Here is a 25,300-nt window from a genome sequence, read left to right as displayed (position 1 = left end):
ATATGTGTGCATTGCACAAAAGCACAAGCCCAGGGAAAAAACACCAGCCACTTTGCTTCCTTGGGTGCTGTCCATCCAGCAAGGTGCAACGGACTTGCTTCCCACCTTATTGCACTCCACTTTTCTTGGCACCATGATTTCTGTTTCTCCAGCCTCACCCAAGCCCTAACTCAGACTTCAAAGCAGGGAGTCTCTCAAGGTTCAACTTGTCAAGTGAGGCAGCACACACCTACCAAGGAGCTGCATTTTCACTAATTTAGAGGCATTGTTGCTAGTAACAATAGCCAGGCATCTTCGTAAGCAATGGCCAGTGACATCAGGGTCCCTTTTGTGACTCTATTGCAAAGGCCACTGGCCATGCTCAGGTCTCAGCTGCGTCTAAGATTAGCCACCCTCAAGCACGGTCCACACATTGCTCAGCTCCTACAATCTAAAGAGGCTCAAGAAAAGAGGTGCAGCCTTGGAGGGGAGCTTCTGGTCTTCATTTGTCAAGCACTTACTAAGTAATTCTTAGTATCAGTAAATACCATTAGATATCACCCTGTCTTTGGGGACTTTCTAACCTGAGAGGAAAAAAAATAAAATTAAAAAAAAAAAAAAAATGGGAAGCAGGATAGAATCCCAGACTTTGAAGTCAGACATATGGGTTTACCTGGAACGGAAAGGATTTCTGGAATGTGGCACTTTCAGTTTTAAAAACCAGGACATTGCCAGAGATACCAGAACAAACTGACCACCCTACAGACAGATCAAAGTTCAAATTTAATTAGCTTTGGGATCTTGAACAAATAAAATAACCTCTCAAAGACTCAGCTTCCTCATTTATAAAATTGGTATCATAGTGATGTGGGAAACAAAGGCAGAAGAAAAATGATTAAATTTCCTTACTACCTACAGCATATGGACAAGTCCTTGAAACTGGCAGAGAGACATTCCTCTAGGGACTCAACTGCCTGGATGTTGACATTTTGCTAAGGGCAAAAGGCAATCCTAGCCTGATGCTCACCTCCCTCCCATCCCCCCCGCTCCCGCAGGATCCTGTAAACCAACTTTAACATAAAAAATTCTTTTGGAAATTTCCTTTATCTCTAACCGCCCCCCACCAAGATACGTGTTGGCAATCATCCCCCAAGCATATGACCCACCAATATACATCTGAAGGGTCTCATGATTAAGGTCTTATTAGACAGTGATAAATGACCTTTTCCCAACAATAGCTAGTCCCCTCAAGGTCCTGGAAACCTTGCTTCCAAATTCCTTACAGACTTATGCTATCCCTAACCCCCTCCCTAGTTGAAAGTCTATAACGGGCCACTCCTCATGACCCCGGTACAGCTCCTTCTGCCCACAGGCCCTGTCCCAGTGCTTTAATAAAACCAACTTTTTCCTGGGATCGAGCTCTGCATCGGGCTCCCTGTTCAGCGGTGAGTCTGCTTCTCCTTCTTCCTCTGTGATCTCTCTCACTCTCACTCTCTCAAATAAATAAATAAAAATAATTAAAATTAAATTTTAAATTTTAATTTAAAAAATTAATTTTTTAAAAAAATTAAAATTTTAAATTTTAAATAAAAATTAACCTTTTTGCACCAAAGACATCTCAAGAATTCTTTCTTGGCCATCGGCTTCAAACCCTAATGTCTTTCCTACATCGATAGTAGGAGCTACTTTATCACGTATTTCTTGTAAGAATTCAATAAGCTATTGTATAAAAAGAACTAAGCACAGTGACTGATGCTGAATAGTTGCTCCGTAAATGTTAATACTGCATATGTAATCAATAATTATAAGATAACATACAATGAAAGTCTCAATTAGGTATTTTAGCAACTAAAAAAAATCAGATCTGGAAGAATTGGATCATAAGAAAAGTTTCCGGAGTGGTAGGGTTGACACATAAAATATAGACTGCCTGATTAAATTTGAATTTCAGATAACAAGTAATTTTTTAGTATAAGTATGTACCAAATTATGTTTTTAAATTATTGTCTTTCTGAAATTCAAATTTAGCTGGACATGTCTGGATATTTTATTTGCTTAAAATGGCGAGAGAGAAGAGAAAAATGCCAGGCAGAGGGATGAACATGAGTGGCAGTGGACCCAAGACAGGAGCAACTCATGGGATAGTCTTGTAAGTTTTTAGAGGAAACACCTTATGATCCAGGCCAAAGAGCCTGGATTTGATGCAGAATACCTGGGAGAGTGGGAGGTAAAGTGCTGGGGTCCTGGGATAAGGTGGGGATCAAAAGGAAGGGATGCTTCAGAGAAAGAATGAATGAGCCTTTGTGAAGGAAAAGAACGGATCTGAGATTTTGACCCCAAGGCACTATGAGAGGGACTCTATCGTCAAAGAGATCTGGTATGTGGCTGTCCTTATAGTCAGGTGGGTGGCCTGAACTCAGGATGGGGGTGGAAAAAGAATTGGATGCCGAGAGGTGTTGTGAAGGAAGGTAAGGTCTGTGAAGAAGGCATGACTGGAGTCCTGAATATGAATGTGTCCTTTCACTATGAAAACTTCCTTGAATCCCTACAGTCTCATTACTGGTAAACTGAATAAGCAATTACATGTAACTCTAGAGAGGCCTCATGAGGTAAGTTAACTCAGACCAAGAAAAAAAAAAATTAGGGCATTTAATGCCCTCTTTGCCCTTCCCTTAGTTGTAAGAAGAGATTAAAGCTTTGGAATTCATACAATCCCCTCATTGCTTTCCTCCCTCCTGAGAGACCCCACAGGGTTCTCCTGCCCCCCAGTAATGACTGAGTTCTTCAAAGAGAATGAGTTCAATGCAGCCAGCCAGCGAGGGGCCTGGGGAACTCGGGGAAACTCCCTTGGCACCTGCATCACTATTTTTGACCTCCCAAGTAGGTTGCTTTTTTCCTGATGTGCGTATGCGAAATTCTACTCTTGGGGCAAATGAAAAATCCACAGCCCCATTTGGTTGTTTTTCCCCAGAAGGGCAATGTTTCTCTTTAGAAACACTTCCTGGTGTGAACCTGTGATTCTGATTCAAAGAAGCAAAGGGTTCAGAATATCTGCCTTGAGGTATATGTGAAACCAAAAACCAATGGTCCTAAAAGAACCAGACCCAAAGGATCTGCTTAGAAACTCAACCTGAAACACTTTTTCGAGTTCTGATGACTCACACTGACATTCTTCAAGGTCATACCCCACCTCTGCCCAATGTGATAAAGCTGCCCCTTCAACATTCCCACCTCTGCGTCCTTGTATGGACCATTCCTTCTGCTTAGACTTTGCCTGCAATCTACCTCCACCTATCCAAATCCTACTACCCTTCCAGACCCTTCCTACATCTCACCTCATCTATGGAGAGCTAGGTCTCTAATTTCTCCCTTTCACTAAAGAAGGACACATTTTAAAACCCAATTATACGCTATTTTGGATACTAGTCACTCATACGGAAGCATTTTTTCCTGCCTTTCCAGTGAGGCTGTAAACTCCATGAGGGCAGGGAACATTTCTTTGTATGCCTAAAAGCACTCCATACCTACTTGCTGTACTAAATTTAAAATTGAAAGTTGTAACAAATGTACCACACTAATGCAAAATGTTAATAATAGAGGAAACTGTCAAGGGGCAGAAGGGGCTTACAGGAACCCCCTGTACTGTCTACCCAGTTTTCTATAAACCTAAAACTACTCTTTAAAAATAAAGGCTATTGATTTTAAAATGTTTCATATCTTTCTCCAAATCCTGAGTTCCTTCCTCTCTTTCAAGGGACAGAAGGAAGCAAAGAAGGAAAAGGCAAAAAAGACATTTAAAACGTGGACCAATATAAAACAAGTCAATTGTTTTCCTGGATACTAGCAATGAACAACTGGAATTTGAAATTAGAAGCACACCATAAACAGTATTAAAAAAGAGAGAGAGAGATTTAGTTATAAATCGAACAAAATATGTACAAGATCTATATGAGGAAAACTAGAAAACTTTCACCAAAGAAACAAAAAAAGATCTAAATAAATGGAGAGCTATTCCATGTCCATGGATAGGAAGACTCAAGATTATTAAGTCAGTTCTTCCCAACTTGATCTATGCATTCAATGTAATTCCAATCAAAATCCTAGTATATTATTTTGTGGATATTGACAAACTGATTCTAAAGTTTATATAGAGGGGCACCTGGATGGCTCAGTCAGTTAAGTGTCTGCCTTCGGCTCAGGTCATGATCCCAGGGTCCTGAGATAGAGTCCCATGTCAGGCTCCCTACCCAGGGGGAAGCCTGCTTCTCCCTCTCCCTGCTGCTCGTGCTCTCTCTCACTATCTTTCTCTCTCTCTCTCAAATAAGTAAATAAACTCTTTAAAGAAATAATAAATAAAGTTTATATGGAAAGGCAAAAGGCCCAGAATGACCAACACAATGTTGAAGGAGAAGAAAGTCAAACGACTGATGAGACTTGAAGACATGATAAAGCTACAGTATTCAAGAGAGTATAGTATTGGCAAAAGAAAAGACAAATAGATCAGCGGAATAGAATATAGAGCAAAATATACCCATATAAAAACATACCTATACAAATGCAGTCAAGCACTCTTTCACAAAGGAGCAAAGAGAATTCAATGGAAAAAGAATTGTATTTCCATAAATGGTGCTGGAACCACTAGACGTTTATATACAGAAAAATGAATTTAGACACAGATCTTATATCTCTCCCAAAAACTTACTCAGAATGGATTATGGGTGTATATGTAAAATGCAAAGTTATGAAACTTCTAGAAAATAACATAAGAAACAAACTAATGACCTTGCATTTGGTAATGACTTTTTAGATACAACACCAAATACGAGCTGGACTTCATGGGAACTGAAAACTTCTGCTCTACAGAAGACCCTGTTAAACAAATGAAAAGCAGCCATAGACTGGGAGAAAATCTTTGCAAAACACATATCTAATGAAGGACTTGTACTCAAAATACATAAAGAACTCCTAAAACTCAACAGTAAGAAAACAACTCAACTTAGGAAAATGATCTGAACAGACCTCACCAAAGAAGATGGCAGGTAAACCATGTGAAAAGATGCTCAACATCATATGCTATCAGGGAACTGCAAATTAAAACAATGAGCTACTACTACACATCTATTAGAATGGCTAAAATCCTAAACACTGACAACACCAAATTTGGGCAAGAATGTGGAGCAAAAGGAACTCTCATTCATTGCTGGTGGGAATGAAAAATGGTACAGCCACTTTGAAAGACGGTTTGGTAGTGTCTTATAAAGCTCTAAGTACTGTATAGTCTTATCTTATGATGCAGCCGTCTCACTCCTAGATATTTACCTAAGTGATTTGAAAATTTGTCTCCAAAAGCCTGCACATGAATGTTTATAGCAGAGTTCTTCATAATTAACCCAAAATTGCAAATAACCAACACATCCTTCAGTAAGGGAATGGATAAACAAATTGTGGTACATCTATACAATGGAATATTGAAAGTGATAAAAAGAAATGAGTTATCAAGCAATGAAAAGATTTGGAGGATACCTAAACACATGTTGGCAAATGAAAGAAGGCAGTCTGAAAAGGCTACATACTATGTGATTCTAACTGTATGACATTCTAGAAAAGGCAAAAGAAGAGAGACAGTAAAAAGATCAGTGGTTGCCAGGGGCTGGGGAGGGAGGAAGAAAAGGATGAACAGGTGGAGCACAAGGGATTTTTAAGGGCAGTGAAACCATTGTGTATGGTGCAGTAATGGTGGGTACATGATGTTATGCATTTGTCAAAAGCCATAGAATATATGCCACAAAGAGTGAACTGTCATGTAAATTATGAACTCCAGTTAACGGTAACATATCAATATTGGCTCATTGATTGTAAAAAATTAAAAAAAAAAAAAAGGAGTGGATTGTGAAGCATTTTTAATACTTCATTCAGGTTCTCAGCACTGAAATGCCTTTTTGACTTTTTGGTGTTATTACGTAGGAAAGGATACACGTCTGTAAAATGTGTCTAAATGGCCTCGCAGCATATGTCCAACTACTGACACCCATATTAATTTATCTAAAACAATAGCATGCTTTGTTCAGGCTGCTCACCTGGCCTGAGCACAAATGAGGTTTCATCAGAGGCCTGGGTGGGCATGAGATTCATTTTATAATGAAACTTACCCAATCATGACACTGTCCTCTCAATGTCACCCAGAAAAAAAAAAAGTCAATTTCTCATGGGTCTTCCTCAGCAAAGCACCAATTGTTTAGAGTGTTGGTTGGGAGTCTATGAAAATAGGTGTTTTCCTAATGGGCCCCCTCAGGCCCATATGCAGATTTCAATTACAGAAAGCCAGGGTGGTGGTGGCTTTGACTTGACTCCCCGTGGTGGAGGCCTCCCCTGAGTGCACCAGCCCGCTTTTCTACTGGCAGCAGATACATAATAATGACATTGCTTCTGATGCTATGGATACCAGATTTAAAGGGCCGGAGAGCAGAGTTATGACCTTGAACCTACCTCTGAGGTTGCTGGAAGCAGTGGTGAAGGAAGAAGCATGGCTAACAGGGTCCGGCCCGGAAGAAGCCTGGGCGCTGAGGAGACTCTCCCGAAGGGGAGACTGGGGAATCAATACCCAGACTCACTTGTCCCTCCTCCAAGTCCTGGGCGGCGCCTCTCTAGGGCTGGAGCGCCAGGGACCCGCCTCCCAGGGTGCTGGCAAGGGCGCAGGGGCGTGGAGCGTGCATCTGGAAGGGGCAGACAGAAAATCCCAGCACTACCTGCGTCAGGGGGCTACAACCTGGACTTGGGCCTCCTCTGAACTCCAAAAACTGTTCTTTTTTCCACCAAGTGTTAGCTCAGCTCTCTGCTATAAAGAGAACAATTTGAACAGGACTTTGAATGGATTTTGTCAGGATTTCTAATGAGAAGACATCATGTTGACCTTTTGAGCTATGGCAACAGATGAGGTAATAACTTGGACAAGCAGCCTATAGATTCCGTGGTCTATTCTTGAGATTTTGCTGACACCTGGCTGCCTGTAATTATCGGAGCCAGCACAGATTTCACAGTCACTGACTCGAGCGTGCAAAAAGGTCATTTTCTCTGTTCTTCTATAATTGAGGGTAATTTCTGCCTTGAGCCTCCATTCTGCCTCAAAGCAGAGAAAATTCAACCTAGTCACTCTCAGATAAACTCATTCAAATTCAGTCATTTCTTAGACAATTCAAGTTTATCATTCAGTCACAATTAGGTTTAAAACTCTCTCTCTCTCTCTCTTTCTCCCTCTGCTTCTCTTCCCTGGAACTAATCTCAACTCTCAAGGGCTTATCCGAGGAGCCCCCCCTACATGGTCTTCATCTGTCCTGTCCAGCAGATAAATGTGTTCCCTTGAGAGGTGACCTGGCTGGTCTATGGGACATAAGGGGGTTCCTGTTAGTTTTCTCCATTGAGAGGGCAGGTCCATCCTCACCCGGTTCCCAGCCTCATCCTGGGCTGGCTGACCCCCTGGCTTTCTCTCTTTCTCTCATAGATTTGTTCCACATGGAAGCCTTCAGGACATTGTAGGTTTCCTCTTATGCCAGTCTGACCCGTGGGAGCCTGGGGTGGGCAAATCTCCCATTCTTTTGTACCTAGACATGCCACACCAACCTTCCTATTCTGCCACTTCAGGGTGATATGAGGCACTTCTCCTCAAGGCTTGCTGGCTTGCTATCTCCCAGCGTCAGGCTATGGCCCAGGAAGGGGGCACGAGAACCGGTTCTCTCAGGACCCTCCAGATGAGGCCTTGCGATCAGAAGCGGGCACAGAAGTCCCACACTCACACATAACCCTGTGGCTTCTCTCCCAACTCTTTCCCATTCCTAGCTCAGGAGGTATTCTTTAACTATTGGAAAGGGGGGTGGGGGGCATTTTCTGTCTCCTCCAATCCCTTTGCAGATCTTTTCTGTCCTATCCCTGAGTGGAGCCTTTGAACTTCGATGTCAGTGATTCATTGACTTGCTCTCTGGTGCTTCACTGAAGGGCTCCCCCCACCCCACATTGCCCTGAGGAAAGGGGTCTGAGATGCACTGAAAAGATCTGATGAGTATAAGGAGAGACAAAAGCACATCAATTGACATTCCACATCTCAGTTTGCCACAGCATGGTCTGCTTTGTTTCCATGTTCTGTTTTACCTTGTGAGGCACAACTAACCTTAATTAGACTAATTTTATTTCATGACTGATGTTGGCTCAGAAGAAAATTCTAAACGAGACTATTCTAAAAATCTGGGGGCTTTGGAAATAGCTACTTGTGGAAATACATGTTTCTGGCCACCCCTACCACCCCACCACTCCCAAGACCCCAAATCCGCATTTCTGACTACCCTTTTGGATATGCAAATTACTGAAGGATGGTGATCGAATCCTCCTCTTAAGAATCACATTTCTTATCATCGTATTCTTTAAAGCTCCTCTCTCACCTAAGTGCTCACTTAACACATTTTCAAGTCACCCCATTAGTTTGCCATTTTGTGGCCCCAAAGAACTTAGTATCACGTCAGCCAGTTCACTACCATTTTAAGAATTCTTTAATACATTAAAACCAGTTCCAGAAATTCTCAAGAAGCCATGATTTACAGTTATCCATCTTGACATATGTCCATTTCAAATGTGTCCTTGAAATGTTTTAACTGTTCCAAAGTTCAATCTAGCTAGGCCATGCCCCCCCCCATTTCATGGGAACCCAACATTTAAAAATTATAACTTCTTAAAATAATAATACTAATAACTTCCCAAATGTAAATTTGTTCAGATATCTTACAAAGTATAAATTTAACCTTTCTAACAACAAAGTTAAAAATTATAAAGAAAAAGACCAAAGAGTTGATCATGTGAAATGAAAATGTCCATGCTCCAAAAAATATCATAAATAAAATTAAAAAGGAAAACTTAAAAAAAAAATACTGGCGGGGCGCCTGGGTGGCTCAGATGGTTGGGCGTCTGCCTTCGGCTCAGGTCACGATCCCAGGGTCCTGGGATCAAGCCCCGCAATGGGCTCCCTGCTCAGCGGGGGGGCCTGCTTCTCCTCCTCCCTCTACTTCTCCCCCGCTCATATTCTCTCTCTCTCTCTGTATCTCTGTGTCTCGAATGAATAAACAAAAAAACCTTTAAAAAAAAAAAAAATACTGGCAACATGGCAACATATATGACCAAATGAAATACCAATATACTAAAGATTAACAAAACAAAGTTAAATACCCCAATATCTAAAAATGAGCAAAGGATGTACAAGTAATCCCTGAAAGAACATATGCAAGTGGCCAACAGAGCATATAGTTTTTAAAATACACAAACTCTCCAATAAATTTATGAATGCAAATAGAAATGAGATGCCATTTTCCCTCTTTAAAATCCACAGATTTTTTTTAAGGACAATATCCAATGCCGGCAAGTTTGCAATAAAGTAGATACGTATGCACATTTCTGCTGGGAATGTAGACTGGTATAATCTTTCTTCCTGGAGAGTAATTCCACAACTTGTACCAAAAGCCTTAGAAATATTTATATTCAGGGGGAGCATAACTCCCCACTCCCTAAGTGTGGCTTCCCATCATACTTCCAAAGAGTATAGTAGAGAAAGAGGATGGGGAAATAACTTCACAGCTGAGCAGTCTCACACACACCACATCAGCCTGGTGATCAAGGTCAACATCAGCAGTTGTAAATCATGTTGATAGTATGTACTCTTGATATGATGTAATAAAAATGGCACATTACCTCTATGATCTTCCTCTCAAAAACCCATAACTCCTATCTAATCATGAGAAAAACATCAGACAAATCCCCACTGAGAGACAGCCAACAATTTGACTGGTACTTCCCAAAACTGTCAAGGTCATCAAAAACAAGGCAAGTTTGAGACTGTCATAGTCAAGAGGAGCCTAAGAAGACATGAGGACTAAATGTAATGTGTTCTGGATGGGATTCTGAAACAGAAAGAAGACATTGGGTAAAAACTAAGGAATTCTGAATAGAGTATGGGCTTTAGGTAATAATTATGAATTGGTTTAATAATTGTAATAAATACACCACACTAATGTAAGATGTTATTATGGGGGAAACTGTGTTGAGAGGGAGTATATGGGAACTCTCTGCTCAATTTTTCTGTAAGCTTAAAACTATTCTAGAAAAATTAAGTCAATTAAATTATTTTAATATTATATTCTTTGGCTAAGCAATTCACATCCAGAAACTATTCTTAGGAAATAATCACAAATGTGGTCAAAGATTTACCTACAAGGATATTTCAGTATTATTTAAAATAGAGATAACCTAAATACAGAAAGAACAGGAGCCTGAGAGTCAGCCAGACGTGAGGTTTAAGTCCCCACCTCACTACTATCAAGATGTTCATCTTTACTAGGCATGGCTTCTCAGACACATCCGGTACATCTGGTCACCCTCTCTCTTCTGCAATCCACCTACGCCACAGAAGAGGTATGCGCGGTTATGTCTATATGCATTTCTGTGAAGGTCTTCTCCCTGAGAAACATCTGCATGGGGGAAGAAGAGTTAACAAATTCATAAATTGTACTTTGATTTATACCTACGGACTCTGCTATTTATCTTTTTGTTAAAGTGAAAGATTGTTGACTGGATTATATACAACAGGGGTTTTCCCTTAAGTATTTTGAAACTGTATCATGGAAAATGTTTATAATGTGTTTTTAGTGAACAAGGATAATATAATGGCATGTACAATATGATTAACAGCTATGCAGAATATATACACAAGTAGAAGAAAAGAGTGGAAGGTAATAAGCAAAAATAAAATTACAATGCTTGTGAAATGCAAGCATGTTTATGAAATGCAAACATTTTTGCTGAAATCAACATCTCTTACTTTAAAATACCTCTGGGAATAGAAGTCCAATCTTCGTCTTCCTCTGTTAGTGACTTTATTCAGTAGTTAATATGAAGCTATTTTACATATTTAATTCCCTGGCCCCAACCACCACTCTGGCTAGCTAGCATCCTAGGAGGTGAACCAGTTGAGGGTCAGAGACCTGGAATCTGGGCTGAGAAGTCAGAGGTACCAGAGCATGGGACTACCTATGGGATCTAGAATTTAGAGCTAGAAGTTATCTGGAAGTCCCCATCCAGGGACAAAATAAAAATCAATGACCATCCAGCCAAGTCATCATTAGTCAGAGACAGAGAAGGTTTAAAGGGGCAACCTGGAGGTCTTCTTTGGGTTGCAGAGCAAATCTGAAGTTACTTCTCATGGACTCCCGCAAGCTTCCTCCTGGTGGGGCCAGAATCCGAGTTCATGACTGAAAAGTCCAACAGGAGATGAACCATCCATCCTAAGTGAAGCTTGAAACGCAGATATCTTATCCAAAAAATGTCATAGGAATAACACCAGCTTTGGAATCCGAGAGTCCGGGCTCCAAATCCCACATCAGCTATATGCTAGTTATATGACCTGAGCAAATTATCTGAAACTGTTCAGACTCTGTCCTCATCTGGAAATATGGGTGTGACAGAGGAGACTACTTGGCCACCAAAATTTGGGGCTCCCCTTCCATGGTATAGAGATGTTGCTGAAAAGTGGTTGTCCTGCCAGGGACTGATGACATTTCCCAGCCCATCTGCATCTAAGTGAGGCCATGGAATAAGTCCTAGACATTAAAATGTGAGCAGCAATGATGGGTGTCAACTCTGAGCAAAGATAGTTGAGTATATGGCATGCCTTCCCCACACTCTTCCCCTTCTGCCTTGGAGGTCATGTATTGAAACTGTTGACATGGGGCACCTGGGTGGCTCAGTTGGTTAAGTATCCACCTGTGGCTCAGGTCATGATCCCAAGGTCCTGGGATGGAGTCCTGTGTAGGGCTCCCTGCTCAGCAGGGAGTCTGCCTCTCCTTCTCCATCTGCCGCTCCCCTCTGCTCGTGCTCTCTCTCTCTCTTTCTCTCTCAAATAAATAAATAAATTCTTTTAAAAAAAGAAAGAAAGAAACTGCTGATGTTTCCCCGTGGAAGGGCCTGGATCTCCACTTGAAGGAGAGCTATTTAAGACAGCAACTCAACTAAGAACTTCTACGTTAGCATTCTGTGGGCAGCAATAACTCTCCATGTGCTGTCACTGAGATTTGGGCATTGTTTGTTATAGATAAGAATTAAGTCTTTGCAATAAAACAGCTTCTCTTATCATGTAAAAAAAAAAAAATTGGATGAATTTTTGCCAAATTTGGAAGGTACATTTAGGATACTTTGATTTCAAATATAGGCTACATAGTATAGATGAAATTTATTTTGGTGGATCCTCAGAGACATCTCAGGTTAAGCAATCCACCTCCAGAGATACCATAAAATGTCCGTGTGGCTACTAAGACAATAAGCCATACATATGAAGATGGGGTAAAAATAGGGTTTCTAATGTGATCACTAAAAGAGAAGCCGCTTAGGACAGACACTTGAAGGTCACATGGTGATTTCTGATAGAATTGCTTATCACATGGGGGGCACCTGGGTGGCACAGTCCATTAAGTGTCTGACTCTTGGTTTCAGCTCAGGTCGTGATCTCAGAGTCGTGAGATTGAGCCCCATGTTGGACTTTCTCTCCCTCTGCCCCTGCCCCTCTAAATAAATAAATAAATCTTAAAAAAAATTGCTTATCACATAAGCAACTCTGGGTGGGTTGCACTGACATATATAACAATAACCAGGTTAATTTTTTTAATGATGGGTAATGATTCTCCTCAGCAAAGCAGGAGAGGTGAGCTAGTGAAATGATATATGTAAAGTTCCTAACACCACACCTGGAACACAAACATTAGCTCCTTTTTCCTGATAGCTCACTACAACAGTTACATGTTGTCTGTTTATCCCACATCTGGATCAGGGAATTGTGTGCAAAGATCATCCCTTCAGATCTGAAGGACCAGATACACCCAAGGCCTTGGGCAGTAGGAGATGTTTCTTAGCTTTTAAGGTTCAGGAATGCTCACTAGTGACACTGACAGAACTTGAGAAATAAGACATCTTATCAGATTGTTTAAATGACCTACAGTAGTGGCTCAAAATTGATGCCACAATAGAACCTTCTTTTACTGATCAATTAGTTTAAAGCCACATGATTTTAAAAATGGGGTAGAATTTATTTAACATGCTGAAGGGCAAAGATGAGCCTTTAGTAAGTTAATATTTACTGTATATAGTTATCTTTTGGATGTCACAGTTTGACATATGAATGATATGTCCAGATTTTTAAATTTTTGGTGACCTTTTGAATGTGAAGCCTAATTTCTCTGTTGAGCCTGAAATGTACTTAGAGACTGTCTTCCAAAGAATAAAATGTGGAGAAAGTGAAAGCATATGGCTTCTGAGATGAGAATAGAGTGACCTCCTTCTTGCTCTCTCTTGGACAGCTCACTCTAGGGTAAGCCAGCTGCCATGTTGTGAGGACATTTAAGCAGGACTGTGGAGAGGTCCACACGATGAAGAACTGATGACTCCTAAAGACATCAAGCAAAGAATTGAGACTTTCTGTCAATAGTCATGTGAATGATCTATTACCTTGGCAGCAAGTCAACCAGCCCCAGTCAAGCCCTCAGATGACTGCAACCCTGGTTACTGTCTTGACTGCAACCTCATAAAAGACCCTTAGCCAGAACAACCCTGTGAGTTGCTCCCAAATTCCCAACCCACAGAAACATAGTGTTTCATAATGAGACAATGTTTGCTGTATTAAGCTGCTAAATTTTGAGGTAATTTGTTATGCAACAATAGGCAACTAATACAGGGACCCTTTTCCAAGATCAAGAGCATTATAGCTGGGACTCTTTTAGGTACAAAGTAAAGCATACAGCACTGCATTTTTGTTGTGTGTGTGTGTTAACATACATAAAGTACACAACTTAAGTGTACAACCTAAGGAATTTGTACATATATATTTAACCACTACCCAGGTCAAGATATAGAACATTTCCATCACTCTAAGAAATTCCCTCATGCCCATATCCAGTTAATAATTCTTCCCAGAAGTAGCCACTTTTCTGAGTTCTGTAACTATAGATTGTTGTGCATGTTACTGAAATTTATATAAATGGAATTATTCCATATGTTCCCCTTTATGCCTGGCTTCTTTCACTCAGCATAATAACTTTAAAATTTATATTGTTACATGTTTCGGTAGGTTCTTCCTTTTATTTGTGGGAAGTATTCCATTGTACAATTATGCCAAATTTATTTATTTCCCTATTGTCAGACATTTGGATTATTTCCAATTTGAGGGTATTATGAATAAAGCTAGTAGGAATTTTCTTGTACTAGTCCCTTTGAGGACCTATATATTCAATACTCTTGGGTAAATTCTTAGGAGTGGAACTGATGGGTCATAAGATGGGTGTTTGCTTAACTGTCAACAAGTTTCTAAAGTAGTTGGGTCATCTTACATTTCCACTCAAAGTAATTCTTTTTTTCATTTGAGGCAAACTCAGTTTGAAAAGAAAGAAAAACAAAAGTTAGTCTTGATGAAAAATGAGTGGCAATGAATAAAGAGCTTCTTAAATTATTTGGAGTAGTCAAGAAAACCATTCTACAAGGCACAGAGCTACCTGACAGCTGATCCTCCAGGCAAATACTTTTATTTTGATCATTGGTTTGTACATAATTTTAGCCACTTAAATCAAAGTTTTTCATAAAGATGATTTGACCAGGGCCCCAAATCCCGAGAGGAGAAGAATTTACATAAAGAACCCTTCAGATGAGCTTTCCCCTCTGTTAAATGGAAGAAAGAAGCATCTTCCCACATGGCACACTTGTTTACTGAGCCAGCCTAGCACCATGACAAATGAAACAACTTCTTGATGCCTAACACAGCTCGCCCCCAGGCACTGAGTCAGCTTTGTGTTTCCCATGAGTTCGGCCTCAAATAAACAGATCGGATAACTTTATTAATTATGCACTCTGGGGCAGAGGGCTGTGATAGGCTCAGGCTCCGCACACAGCCCCAGTAGCCCGTCTCCAGCTTGCTCACGGCGCAGGAGGTGTCCCTCCGTCCTTTCTGGTTCTGAAACCATCCGGACACCCACAGGATTATTTTCCTCAGTTGTACAGGGCTCTGGAAGAGAAAATGAAAACTGTAAAGCCCGAATATCAAGTCCAATCTCAGCACCTTCAGGAGATGCTCAATACGATCTTTTTTTTCTATTAGGAAAATTAGAAATTAGCAACCAGCAAAAATGAGAAATGGTTCAGTAAAAGCCCCTCTTCCTGGTGCAGATGACAGGGATTGTGTGTTTAAGAGCAGAGGAATGACACGGTGAGGAAATCCTGAGGCAACAGTGTGCTGAGCAAAGGTCATTCTGCACGCACAAAAGGGCCAAAACCCAGATCCAGGGCTGCATTATTTCCAGATAATTCAGGAAAGGATTGGGGCTTGGTCCTGGGCTAATTCATGAATTTTCTTATGACTTGTATTATTATAAGTGGCTTAGATGCCAGGGGGAAAGGAATAAGGAATTCCTTTTCTTCCCTTTCTTTTTCTTTCTTTCTTTCCTTTCTCCCTTTCTCTCTTTCTTTTTTAATTTATCACTGGCCAGGCACTGCACCAAGCACTTACCAAGCATGAATCAACTTAATTCCCACAACGGCTCCATGAAGTAGGTACCATTATCCCCATTCCAAAGATGGGCTTACCTCAAGGCAGGTAGATGACTTTGGAAGCTCCCCCAACTAAAAGGAGAAGGAGCAGGATTTGAACCCAAGTCTCTCTACTCCTTGCTCTAGACTTGTGGCACTTTTTACAAGTTTAAAAGGAGTTTTAAAATGGGCAGCCTCTACCCTTCACTATGGACAAGAGCTCCACGCTCAGATTGTGTAGAAGCTGTGCTTGAAAAGGAAAATACATTTTTCCCCAATGTTCTACTCCTAATGACCAAACGGCTCCCCACTGCCTAAGGTTGGCTTATTTTCCTATGAGAAAGATTTAATTAAAAGCCTCTTTCTTTAAGAGCATTGCCTCCCTGAGCCCCTCTGCTCCGCAGGGACCAGCCTTGAGCTTTATACGGCAGTGAGTTTACTCTGCTTTCCCCTCCAAACCAGGGAAGACGTCCTCCCTGCTGTCAACTCACTTTTCTAGTGTAAAGGAAAGCCACCTTGCCTTCTTTATTCCCTGTCTTATTTAGAGAAGTTCTCTAGCACTAGAGCCGTAGAGTTTGTATAAGCCACACAAACAACAATGTATTGCTTCAATTACTGTTTACTGTGTGTTTTGGGGTCTCCTTGATAATAGCAGGTTGGAGCACACTTGGCTGGGTTGCCCTTATTAAACTGTGAAGGTCGCTTCTCTGCCAGGATCTGTAGCCTGCGAGCCCTCCCTTCTCTTCCACAAATGTGTCTCTTCCAGAGCTTTTTGCAATTATGGCTCATTTCTCTAGGTTTCATACGGCAGGCGTCTGAACAGAATTAAAAGCATAAGCACGTGCAAAAATAATCCGTTTCCCAAGATAGTAAATGCTGAGAAGTTCTATATTAGAACACACTGTGAGTGCTGACTGGCTAGGGCATGATTAACCTAATAGGCTTAAAGTTCCACTTGCCATCCACATCTGTCAGGACCCGAGCAGAACACAGGCGCGTAGTGCACGAGACTGAGGTCCTTTAGAATTGCCCCGTTGCTCCCTCACAGCAGAGGGTTCGAGACATAGAGCAACAAGACCACAAGCACCACCGCCTCTACACGCTGGGGCCAAGGAAGTAAAGAAAGTTGGTTCCGAGGACCCGGCGCCATGGACTTCAGAGCATTCTGGCCTGGAAATTGCCTGGACCAACTGGTAAGGCTGCCTTTGGTTCCTATTTCAAGGATGATTCTCTGAAAATTGTGAAGACTATGGGTGGGAGGTAACTAGAAGCTGGAATCATGGGGTGTACACCTTCCCACAATGACGTTGTTAATAGCGTTGCTAAGAGTGGCATCCAGTTTTTTAAAAAGCCCAAAGCAATTTTGCCGGGACGTCAAGGGGGCGGTGCAAGATGCTCTATCCCTTTGCTACTTCCAAGCTCCACCTGCTATGACTCTGGGGGAGACCCGACCCAGGGACAGAGGCTGACAGAGGAGCAGCTGAGGGCCAGGTGGACCCAAAGCCCAGCTGAAGGTCTCTATCGGCTCACAAGAGATCCCACTGCAGGCCAAGGGAAAGATAGGGAAGGACTGCCCCCAGAAACCAGAATCTCCGCATCCCAGCTGGACAAATCACAAAGCCACATGGCTCAGGACCTTCCATCCAAGACACAGAGCTCCCACGGGTCACAGGGGACAGTCTCTTCTGGGGAAGAGAGTGGAGAAAGGAGCACCCAGCAAAGGAAGCTGAAATGCCACACGTGTGGCCAACAGGGCCATTGCTGCCAGACCGTCCTTCCTGCTCATGAGCCTGAAGGCAAAGTGGATTTCCCTGAGCCCCTGGTGAAGGCCCACCAGCACGCCTACACCTACCTCCACACCTGCATCTCCAAATATGAAGCAATCCTGTCCATCACCCATCAGGCCACCCAGACCCAAGAGCTGCTGCAGCCCATGGTCAGCTTCCTGCTGCTATGCTTTGATGAGGTCAACCGGCTCTTGGGGGAGATCTCCAAGGAGGGAGAAATGCTCCTCCAGGAAGTTCGGGACGATCTGGCTTGGCCGTTGAGGAAAGGAGAGCCTCAGGACCAGCCAGACCTCCTGCAACAGCTTCTGCAGTACACAGTCAGCAAGCTGCTGGTGCTCAGTGGCACGGTGGCCTCGATCACTGGCCGCTTCCTGGAGGGCTCCAGCAGTTACCACCATGACACCGCGAGCCACTTGGGAAAGAAGCTGAGCACAAAGAGGGGTGTGGATGAATGCCTCCTGCGGGCTCTGGGGCAACTGGAGAACTTGGCGAGCGGCCACGGGGACCCTGGGATGCAGGGTGTGCCCTTGTGCTCCGAGGACAGTGGCATCGGTGGGGACAACGACTCTGTGCAGCTGGTGGACAAGCTGGGCAAGCAAGCCAGCTGGGACTCGGGGTCGGACCCCGCAGAACGGAAGCTGGTGCTTTCATCCCCGGTGGAAGCCAGGCTGTCAGGACAGGCCTGGCAGCAAAGTCCTTTCCAGATGGGTTCCGACACACCCCAGGACTGCCCCCTCTGGAGGCCTCCGTCGGCAAAGGTTCAGCCCGCGGCACAGGGTGGAGCAGGGGGCCCACGCCCCTCGAGCACAGGCCCAGAAACTACGACCGCCAGGCCTTTGGGGATGGGCAAAAGCACTCGGTGTGATTCCCTTGGGATTGGGATCTCCACAGAAGCACATTTTTCTAAAGGCTCCCGGTTGGTGGACACTCCTTCCGTCACTGAAGGGGAGGACAGTAGCCCAGAGGAGGAGGAGGACCAGGTGAGTGGCATGGGTCTGGGTCCACAGCAGGAAAACTCTTTCCCTCCCAGGCCGCGCTCTTCACCTGGTGGCCCGGAAGGCCCATTTCAGCCACACCCCAGGAGGCTCAGGAATCCCCAAGCCCAGGAAATGATTCTGAAGATGAAGGAAGCAATCAGTGAAAGGATCAAGTTTGTCCCTGTGCCTTCTGGGCCCCAGGACTGGGCCGACGAGGACGAGAGGAGGACAGCGGTGCCCCCGAGACCCAGGACAGCCAGCGGCAGCAGGGCCACTCTGAGGCAGAGGAGGTCCCAGTCAGAGGGCTGTCTGAAGAGCCAAGTGGAGGACTCCACCCTCCAGGAGCTACAGAGGGTCCAGAGAGACCTGAGCCGGAGGCTGGAGGCATTTTACGCCCTGGGAGCGCGACAGCAGGGGCAGAGCCCGGAGCAGGTCGCGCAGCCCCGCGCCGTGGCTCGGAGGTCCGACACCTGCGGGAGCGCGCCGAGCGTCACGAGCAGCAAGCTGAAGGCGTCCCTCACCAAGAACTTCGTCATTTTACCGAGTCAGGACAAGAGCATCATGCAGAAATGCAGTCCCCGCCCTGAGGGCGAACAGCCCCGGCATCGGGAGCCTGAGGGGCTGCCAGTCATCCCATCGGGTGAGAAGACCAGTGAGGCTCCGGGGGCCGAGGACTGGAATGTCAGGGGCTGTCCCACCAGAACATCGGTCAAGAAACTCATTGAAACTTTTAGTCCCACTGAGAGTCTGAGGACCCTGGGAGATTCCAAGGACGCCGGGCCAAGCCCCTGCCTCAGGAAGTGGGGGGTCCACCTCATGCCCCCTAGATTTCCCATTTACAGGGGGCTTGCCCCTTTGTATCCAAAGCCCCGAATTTCTCCAGCAGCGAGTGGAGAATCTCTCAAGCTGGGCCCAGCCTGGAGGCCCTTAGCTCCTATTTTCCCCCCTCTGCTGACAGCAGGAGCGTCCAAGAGGGAGGACCTCAATTTCAACTATGAAACAGAAGAGGACCCAGAGCATCTGCCTCCACCGCCTCTGGAAATCCTGATGGACAAATCGTTCACCTCTCTGGAGCCCCCAGAGAGCAGCAAGCCAGCAGGAAGCTCCTCCAACGGGACCCATGCACCAGGGCTGGGAGGGGCTGACCCTGCCCTGAGAACGTGGGCTTCCCCAAAGCTAAGAGCCTCCATGAGCCCCACTGACCTGCTACCCAGCAAGAGCACGACTGCCCCCACCAGGCCCCACAGCACAGGGCCAGGGGGCAGCAAGAGTGGCTGCAGTACCAGAAAGCTCACCTTGGACCTGAGCCACCCACCAGCAACCAGCGGAAACCCAGAGGTGGAGGGCAGAGGGGCTCAGAGTCAGGCACCCGCAGACAGGGCCACCAGCCTGTCCAAGCATCCCCAGAAGGCCATCCCCTGGCACCCCTCCAGCCACACATCTGGGCCGAACAGGACCTTGGAACCCAGCCTGGCCAGGCCAACACGAGGGCCACATTCTCCCGAGGCCCCCAGGCAGAGCCAGGAGAGAAGCCCCTCGCTGGTCAGGAAGGCCTCTGCCGCAAGGGGACACTGGACAGCCCGAGCGGACAGGAGGCAGCTCCCCTCTCACAGATCCGCCCAGCCAAGCGTCCCCTCCGTGCACGGCTCCCCCAGCCCGCCCGTCAGCCCTCCGGTAAGCCCCACGGTGCTCAGCCCCCCAGCGACGAAGGAAGGAGCCTCCCCCCCACCCTGGCACAAGCCGCCCAGCACTCCCCCCGCGAGCCCACCCGCACGGCACAAGGCCTCCAGCCCCCCTACCCGGCACACAGAAGCGAGTTCCCCTTCCTCTGGCCCCTCCCCGTCCCCCCCAGTGTCCCCTGCTCAGGGGCCCCAGCAAACAAGAGACCCTGAGGACAGTCGGGCAGCCACAGCTAAAGCATGTGGGAACACGTGTTCCATATTCTGCCCGGCCACCTCCTCTCTGTTTGAAGCTGCCCCGCCCCCTTCAGCAGCCCACCCACGCACCCCAGCCTCGCTGCCCCCTGAAGCCGGCGGCCCTCGGGGGACCCCCGCAGGAGGCTGGAGGAGCTCGGGGCCACGGCTGAGGGCGGGCTCCCAGCGGGGCCCGGCTCTGTGTGCCCTCAACCCTCAGCCTTTCATCAGAAGGACGGCTTCTGACCGCCGGCCGAGTATCCGCCTCGGGCTGCCAGTCCCCGGTGCCACCTGCGACGCTTGGGAATCCGCACTCAGCAGGAGCAGGTAAGGGGGGTCCTCGGGCCACCGCCCTGCGCTAATCCAATAGAGCCCAGAGGCCCTTGGGGTCCAAGGGAAGAGGCAGAGGAAAAGGGGGCTGAGGGATATCCAGCCTCCCGCCATCGGACCCATCCTTGAGCAGCTGTGCTTTTGTCTGTCACTCATTTCAGGTTCCCGAGAAAGATTTTAACTGAAAGAAGCTCTGCTGTGTTAAAAAATAGAGTTTAAAACAATCACATTAATCCAAGCACACCCTCCCCTTTATTTTACACCTGAGGAAAAAGAGATGACGTGACTACCCACCCCCTCCACCCCATGCTGAGCCACTGTCACATGGTCTGGAACCAGCCGCGGATTTCTGTTCTCTCTGGTTTACTGAGGTTCTCAAACTTTCTGGCCCCAGGACCCCTTTAAAACTCTTCAGAATTATGGAGAACCCAAAAGAACCTTTGTGCAGGCAGGTTCTATCTATCACTTTTTACTGTATTATACATTAAAATTGAGAAATATTTAAAATACTTATTAATTTTTCTCAATGACCCCATTATACATTACCATTAAAAGTAGGTATATTTTCCACAACAAAAACATTTAGTGGAAGGAGTGGCATTGTCTTATATTTTTGCAAATTCCTTTCATGTCTGGCTTCCAGGAAAGATGGTGGCCTTCTCAGACCTGCTTCAGTAATGCATCTGGTGGGACATCACACAGGACGTAGACTGGGAAAGTCCACTCTACATTCATGAAAGAATGAGTGGAAAAGGCAAATAACATCTTGACAGTATTTTGAAAATAGTTTTGACTTCATAGATCCCCCTCAAAAGTGTCTCGGGGACACCCAGGGGACATACCTTGAGACGACTGGTCCTAGGGGTATGGACTATAAATGTTTAGCTTTCCCACACCCCCAAAGACCTGCCTCCACTTCTCTTCCATTCTAGCCTTACTTCCACCTACCCGTTTGGAGGTGTGTAGAGCAAGAACAAGACCCTTCATGGGCACCGAGTACCAGAATCAGGTGGAAGGATGGCCATCAATACCCTTGGCAGACCGAGTTCCAAGTGTGCCTTTCTCGAGAGGGCAGCTGACTTACAGGTCATTGGCCCAGCCATGTAGGCAGGCCTGGGCATGAGATGGCAACAGGTCAGGAGGCATGTAGAGCCATTGCCTGAACATGGAAAGAAAGACACATATGCCCAGGTGGGTAGAACACATGGGGAAATGAATCTTCTCCAGGATGCAGCATGGGCAGAAAACTGTCTATCTGAGACCCTGTTGGAGAAGAGCTCTTATCAATGTGTCTTGATACCAGATGGGACAAAGCTCAACCAGCACAGTCCTTGCTGTCTTCGAAATGCCCACTGTTGGGTCAATCAGCAGTTTATTTCGGCCAGAGTGATACATGTTACAGACTTCACAATCTGTTGAGGCATAAATGGTAATTTTTTACAAAGTACTCAGCAGTTGATTTTTAATAAAATTATGTAGGGAAAGTTGTGCATTATTATAGTTATATGAACTTCCCCAGCCACTTGAAAGAAATGAAATATTGATTATTTTTGCAAGAATCTTAATGTAATGCTGCTCTTTTCTTAAATCTAAAATGAGTTTCCTACAGCACAGTGCTTTTCATCTAAGAACCTCGATAAATGTTAATGCATTACCCCTCACACTAGCCACTTATTCTCTTATTACATTTCTAAAACTGTGCCCTTCAGGAGAAGAGCTTGGGAGAACAGGGACAATAAAATGGCATTAATTAAAAACACTAACATTTTAAAACAGCAGGAGCAATAATAAAGTAACATAAAATTGTTCAAGAGGAAAATAATGCCCTTCTCTCAGGCTTCTCCACGGAATAGGGCAGCCTAAAAGGTTGTTTTATGTCCTGAATCTCAACACTTAGGGAGATGGGGTGGGGGGGTGGGGAGAAGTGCTTGTAGCTTGAAAGAAAGGAGGATTCATAAACGGGAGACTTCCCAAGGTTGCGTGGAAGGTCGCAATAATGGCTCACACTCCTTCCCCTGCCTCCTGGTAAGACCACACCTCCGAGCCACTTGGAACTGAAACTGTGAGCATGTGTTGGATGTGATGGGAAAATGCTCATCCCCCAGTCCCTCCACCCCTCCACCCCTGTAAAGCTGACATCTGAGAGCAGAAGCATGCCAGCTAGAAAAGCCCTGTTTCCCCACCCTGTTCCCTGCCCTCCTGCGTACGGGAAACCAGACCAAGGAAGTAGGCAGGATTTGCCTGAGATCATGCAACTAGCCAACAAGCCAGTGCCAGAGAGCCGGAAAGACTCAGAACGGGCTGTTTCCCCAAGCAGGGACTTGCAGGGATGCAACCCACCGCATGGTATGTAGCGGCAGAGACAGGATGACCTGGCCTAACCTGGCATTGACCTACTTCTCGTCATCCCATGCCAGGCATAAGCCCCTTTTATAGAAAAAATGATGATGTTTATATCCTCCCGATCTTGGGGCCCAGGGGATTGGGAACGGTCCTTGGAGGCTCACCTAGGAAGCTCAGTTACAACAATCTCAATTACAGCTTCAACTGTTATTTATGTTTTGAATCCCCTGGCGGAGGTGCCATCTCTAGGTCTTAGCACGCTGGGGCGCTGTGAACATTCAAGAAGGGTCCAGATTTTCTCCCCTAAATACAGTGCTTTTAGTCTTTGCTTAGACTGGACCACCCAGGCAGGGGCTCTCTGCCGCCCAATCCCCCAACCCTATTTCCCAGATCAGGGTCCCAACCGACCAGCGGGGCAGCGCCTGGCCAGCCTGCCTCCCCAGCCATTCTGGGATCAGGCGGAACCGCGGCCACATCGTGGCAACCAGGAAAATCTCCCTCCTAGCCTGAGCCGCACACAGGTGTGGAACCTGGTTGGGGTCGGGGAAGACACGGTTCTAGGACAAAATCGTTTTCACCTCCCCTGACACCGCACGCCAGGCATGCCCCTCCCTTTCCTGCTAGCTACTCTAGTCGGGGAGCAGCAAAGGGTCCCAGGGGAGGTGCATCCTGCACATGCCTTTCCCGGCTCTAAAAGGGACACAGGGAGAAGAAGCAAGGAAGGTGGGAGCTGGTCCTGCGCACAAAATCACACTTGATCACACAGGGCCTGGGAACTGGGCCCGAGGCCCGAGGCCAGCGTGGGTGAGGCTGGCTCAAAGGAACACAGTACGATTCTCACAGCCTAAATATCACGTGTATGCCCATCTTAGTTCCTCACTTAGTTCCCCACCTCACCCCACATTCCGGCCACCTTCATCTGAGTGGGATCCAGACTCAAACTTGCCCTCCACCGGTTCAACATCTCACAGAAGCCTAACCACTGAGCCGAGCACGCTGCGGAATAAAGCTCAGGGCACGGTTAAGAACCTGCTGTCAGAGGCAGAGAGAAGGACCTTCTGGGTCTCTGCACATGGGAGCTGGGTCCAGTCCTGGACCTGAGGTGACTGATGGCGAGACTTGACCCTCAGGTGCCTACCTGTCATGTGACAGGATGGTCCCTAGTTTCCTTTCCAGGCGTGACTTCCTGTTCATGCTACGAAGCAGGACCAGCGTGACAGCTGGTCGTTTACTGAGCGCTTATCATGTGCTGGTTCGTATGCGAAGAGTTTACTTTGCACGCCTCACCCAGTATGATACCTTCGAGCGCCCTGCGAGATGCGTGCTATCATCATCTCCGTTCTACAAAGAAGGGAACTGGGAATCAGAGAGATTAATGAATGTGCCACAGGACACACAGCTAGTTAGCGCAGGACTCGAACCCAGACAGCCGGAGTCCCACGTCCAGGCAGTCAGGATGAGGCCAGCCCGCCAGCGCACAGCCCGTGTGGCTTCCGGAGCTGGTCCCCCCTTTCTGGCCTGAGCTTCCTCCACGCTTGTGATCCTCCTCCGTTCTGCAGCCCCAATGCACACTGGGTGTCCCTCTCCCCTCAAAGGCCCTCTCGCTATGTCACTCAGCAGCTGGGAGGCTCTGTTCTAGCCAAATGCCAGGCTTGGGCCAAGCACTTGGCATTTTACTCTGTTCAGGAAAAGGGTGGCTGCTGAGCAAAGCAGGGTGTGGTGGGGTTTTGTTTTTTGCTTTTTTTTTTAGGCTAGCTAAGCCTAGCCCTTTATTAAACAAGAAGTGCTTTAAAAACAAAAATAAAATAAAAGCCCAGCTCCCAGAGTTCCTGAGGGAGCTGCTTTGTTCAGAGCAGCGGGATCCTGGGCATGAGGAGGAGAACAGGACTCAACCCGTCCGCACAAACACCGGGGGCTCGGCTCCCACGGTGCCTGACCAGAGCAGGCACGCACGAGCACGGCCCCAGCACGGCACCAGCCCGGCAATCCTGGTGAGGAAGGGCGGAGGCCTGGCACGGGGGTCCACGGGCCTGTGGGTGAGACAGACCGTGAGGGACTGAGAGAGGCAGGATGGATGGGGGCGGAGGGGAGCGGGACGGGGGGCCAGAAGGAGCAACCGAGGAGTGTTTGATCTGCATCTGTCCTTTTTCTCTGCAGCAGCAGTGAGGAGAGCCCCAAGAAGGACACAGAGCCATGGAACAGCCCCTGTGCCCCAGAACTGAGGGGCGGTGGCAGGGCTGCCTCTCCCCCAGAACTCTGCGTGTTGGGCCACGGGCTGCAACGGGAGGCCAGAACCAGCCGCGCCCAGGACAAGCCTCAACAGAAGGAAGTAGCCTGACAGGCTAACCAACAGGGTCACACGGATGCCAGTCACCCC

At 46.2% G+C, this 25,300-nt stretch overlaps 1 protein-coding gene across 1 annotated transcript; it reads left to right on the top strand.

The window, feature by feature from the left end:
- Positions 1-16,666: 16,666 nt before the first annotated feature.
- Positions 16,667-25,261, top strand: PCARE (photoreceptor cilium actin regulator). The gene is made up of 2 exons (XM_032391650.1): positions 16,667-20,577; positions 25,081-25,261. Exons 1-2 carry the CDS (start codon positions 16,853-16,855, stop codon positions 25,259-25,261), a joined length of 3,906 nt encoding a protein of 1,301 aa, XP_032247541.1. The 5' UTR covers positions 16,667-16,852.
- Positions 25,262-25,300: the final 39 nt, after the last annotated feature.

This window comes from Phoca vitulina, unplaced genomic scaffold (assembly GCF_004348235.1).
Source record: "Phoca vitulina isolate PV1807 unplaced genomic scaffold, GSC_HSeal_1.0 scaffold63, whole genome shotgun sequence".
Lineage (NCBI taxonomy): Eukaryota > Metazoa > Chordata > Mammalia > Carnivora > Phocidae > Phoca > Phoca vitulina.
Note: the sequence above shows the minus strand (reverse complement) of the source record. Positions and strands in the feature narration are given on the sequence as shown.

Excerpts from the sequence above, each read along its gene's own strand:
- PCARE (XM_032391650.1), top strand. The coding sequence starts at position 16,853 with ATGGGGTGTACACCTTCCCACAATGACGTTGTTAATAGCGTTGCTAAG. Across the intron at positions 20,578-25,080 it reads TCCGCACTCAGCAGGAGCAG|CAGCAGTGAGGAGAGCCCCA; the intron begins GTAAGGGGGGTC and ends TTTTCTCTGCAG.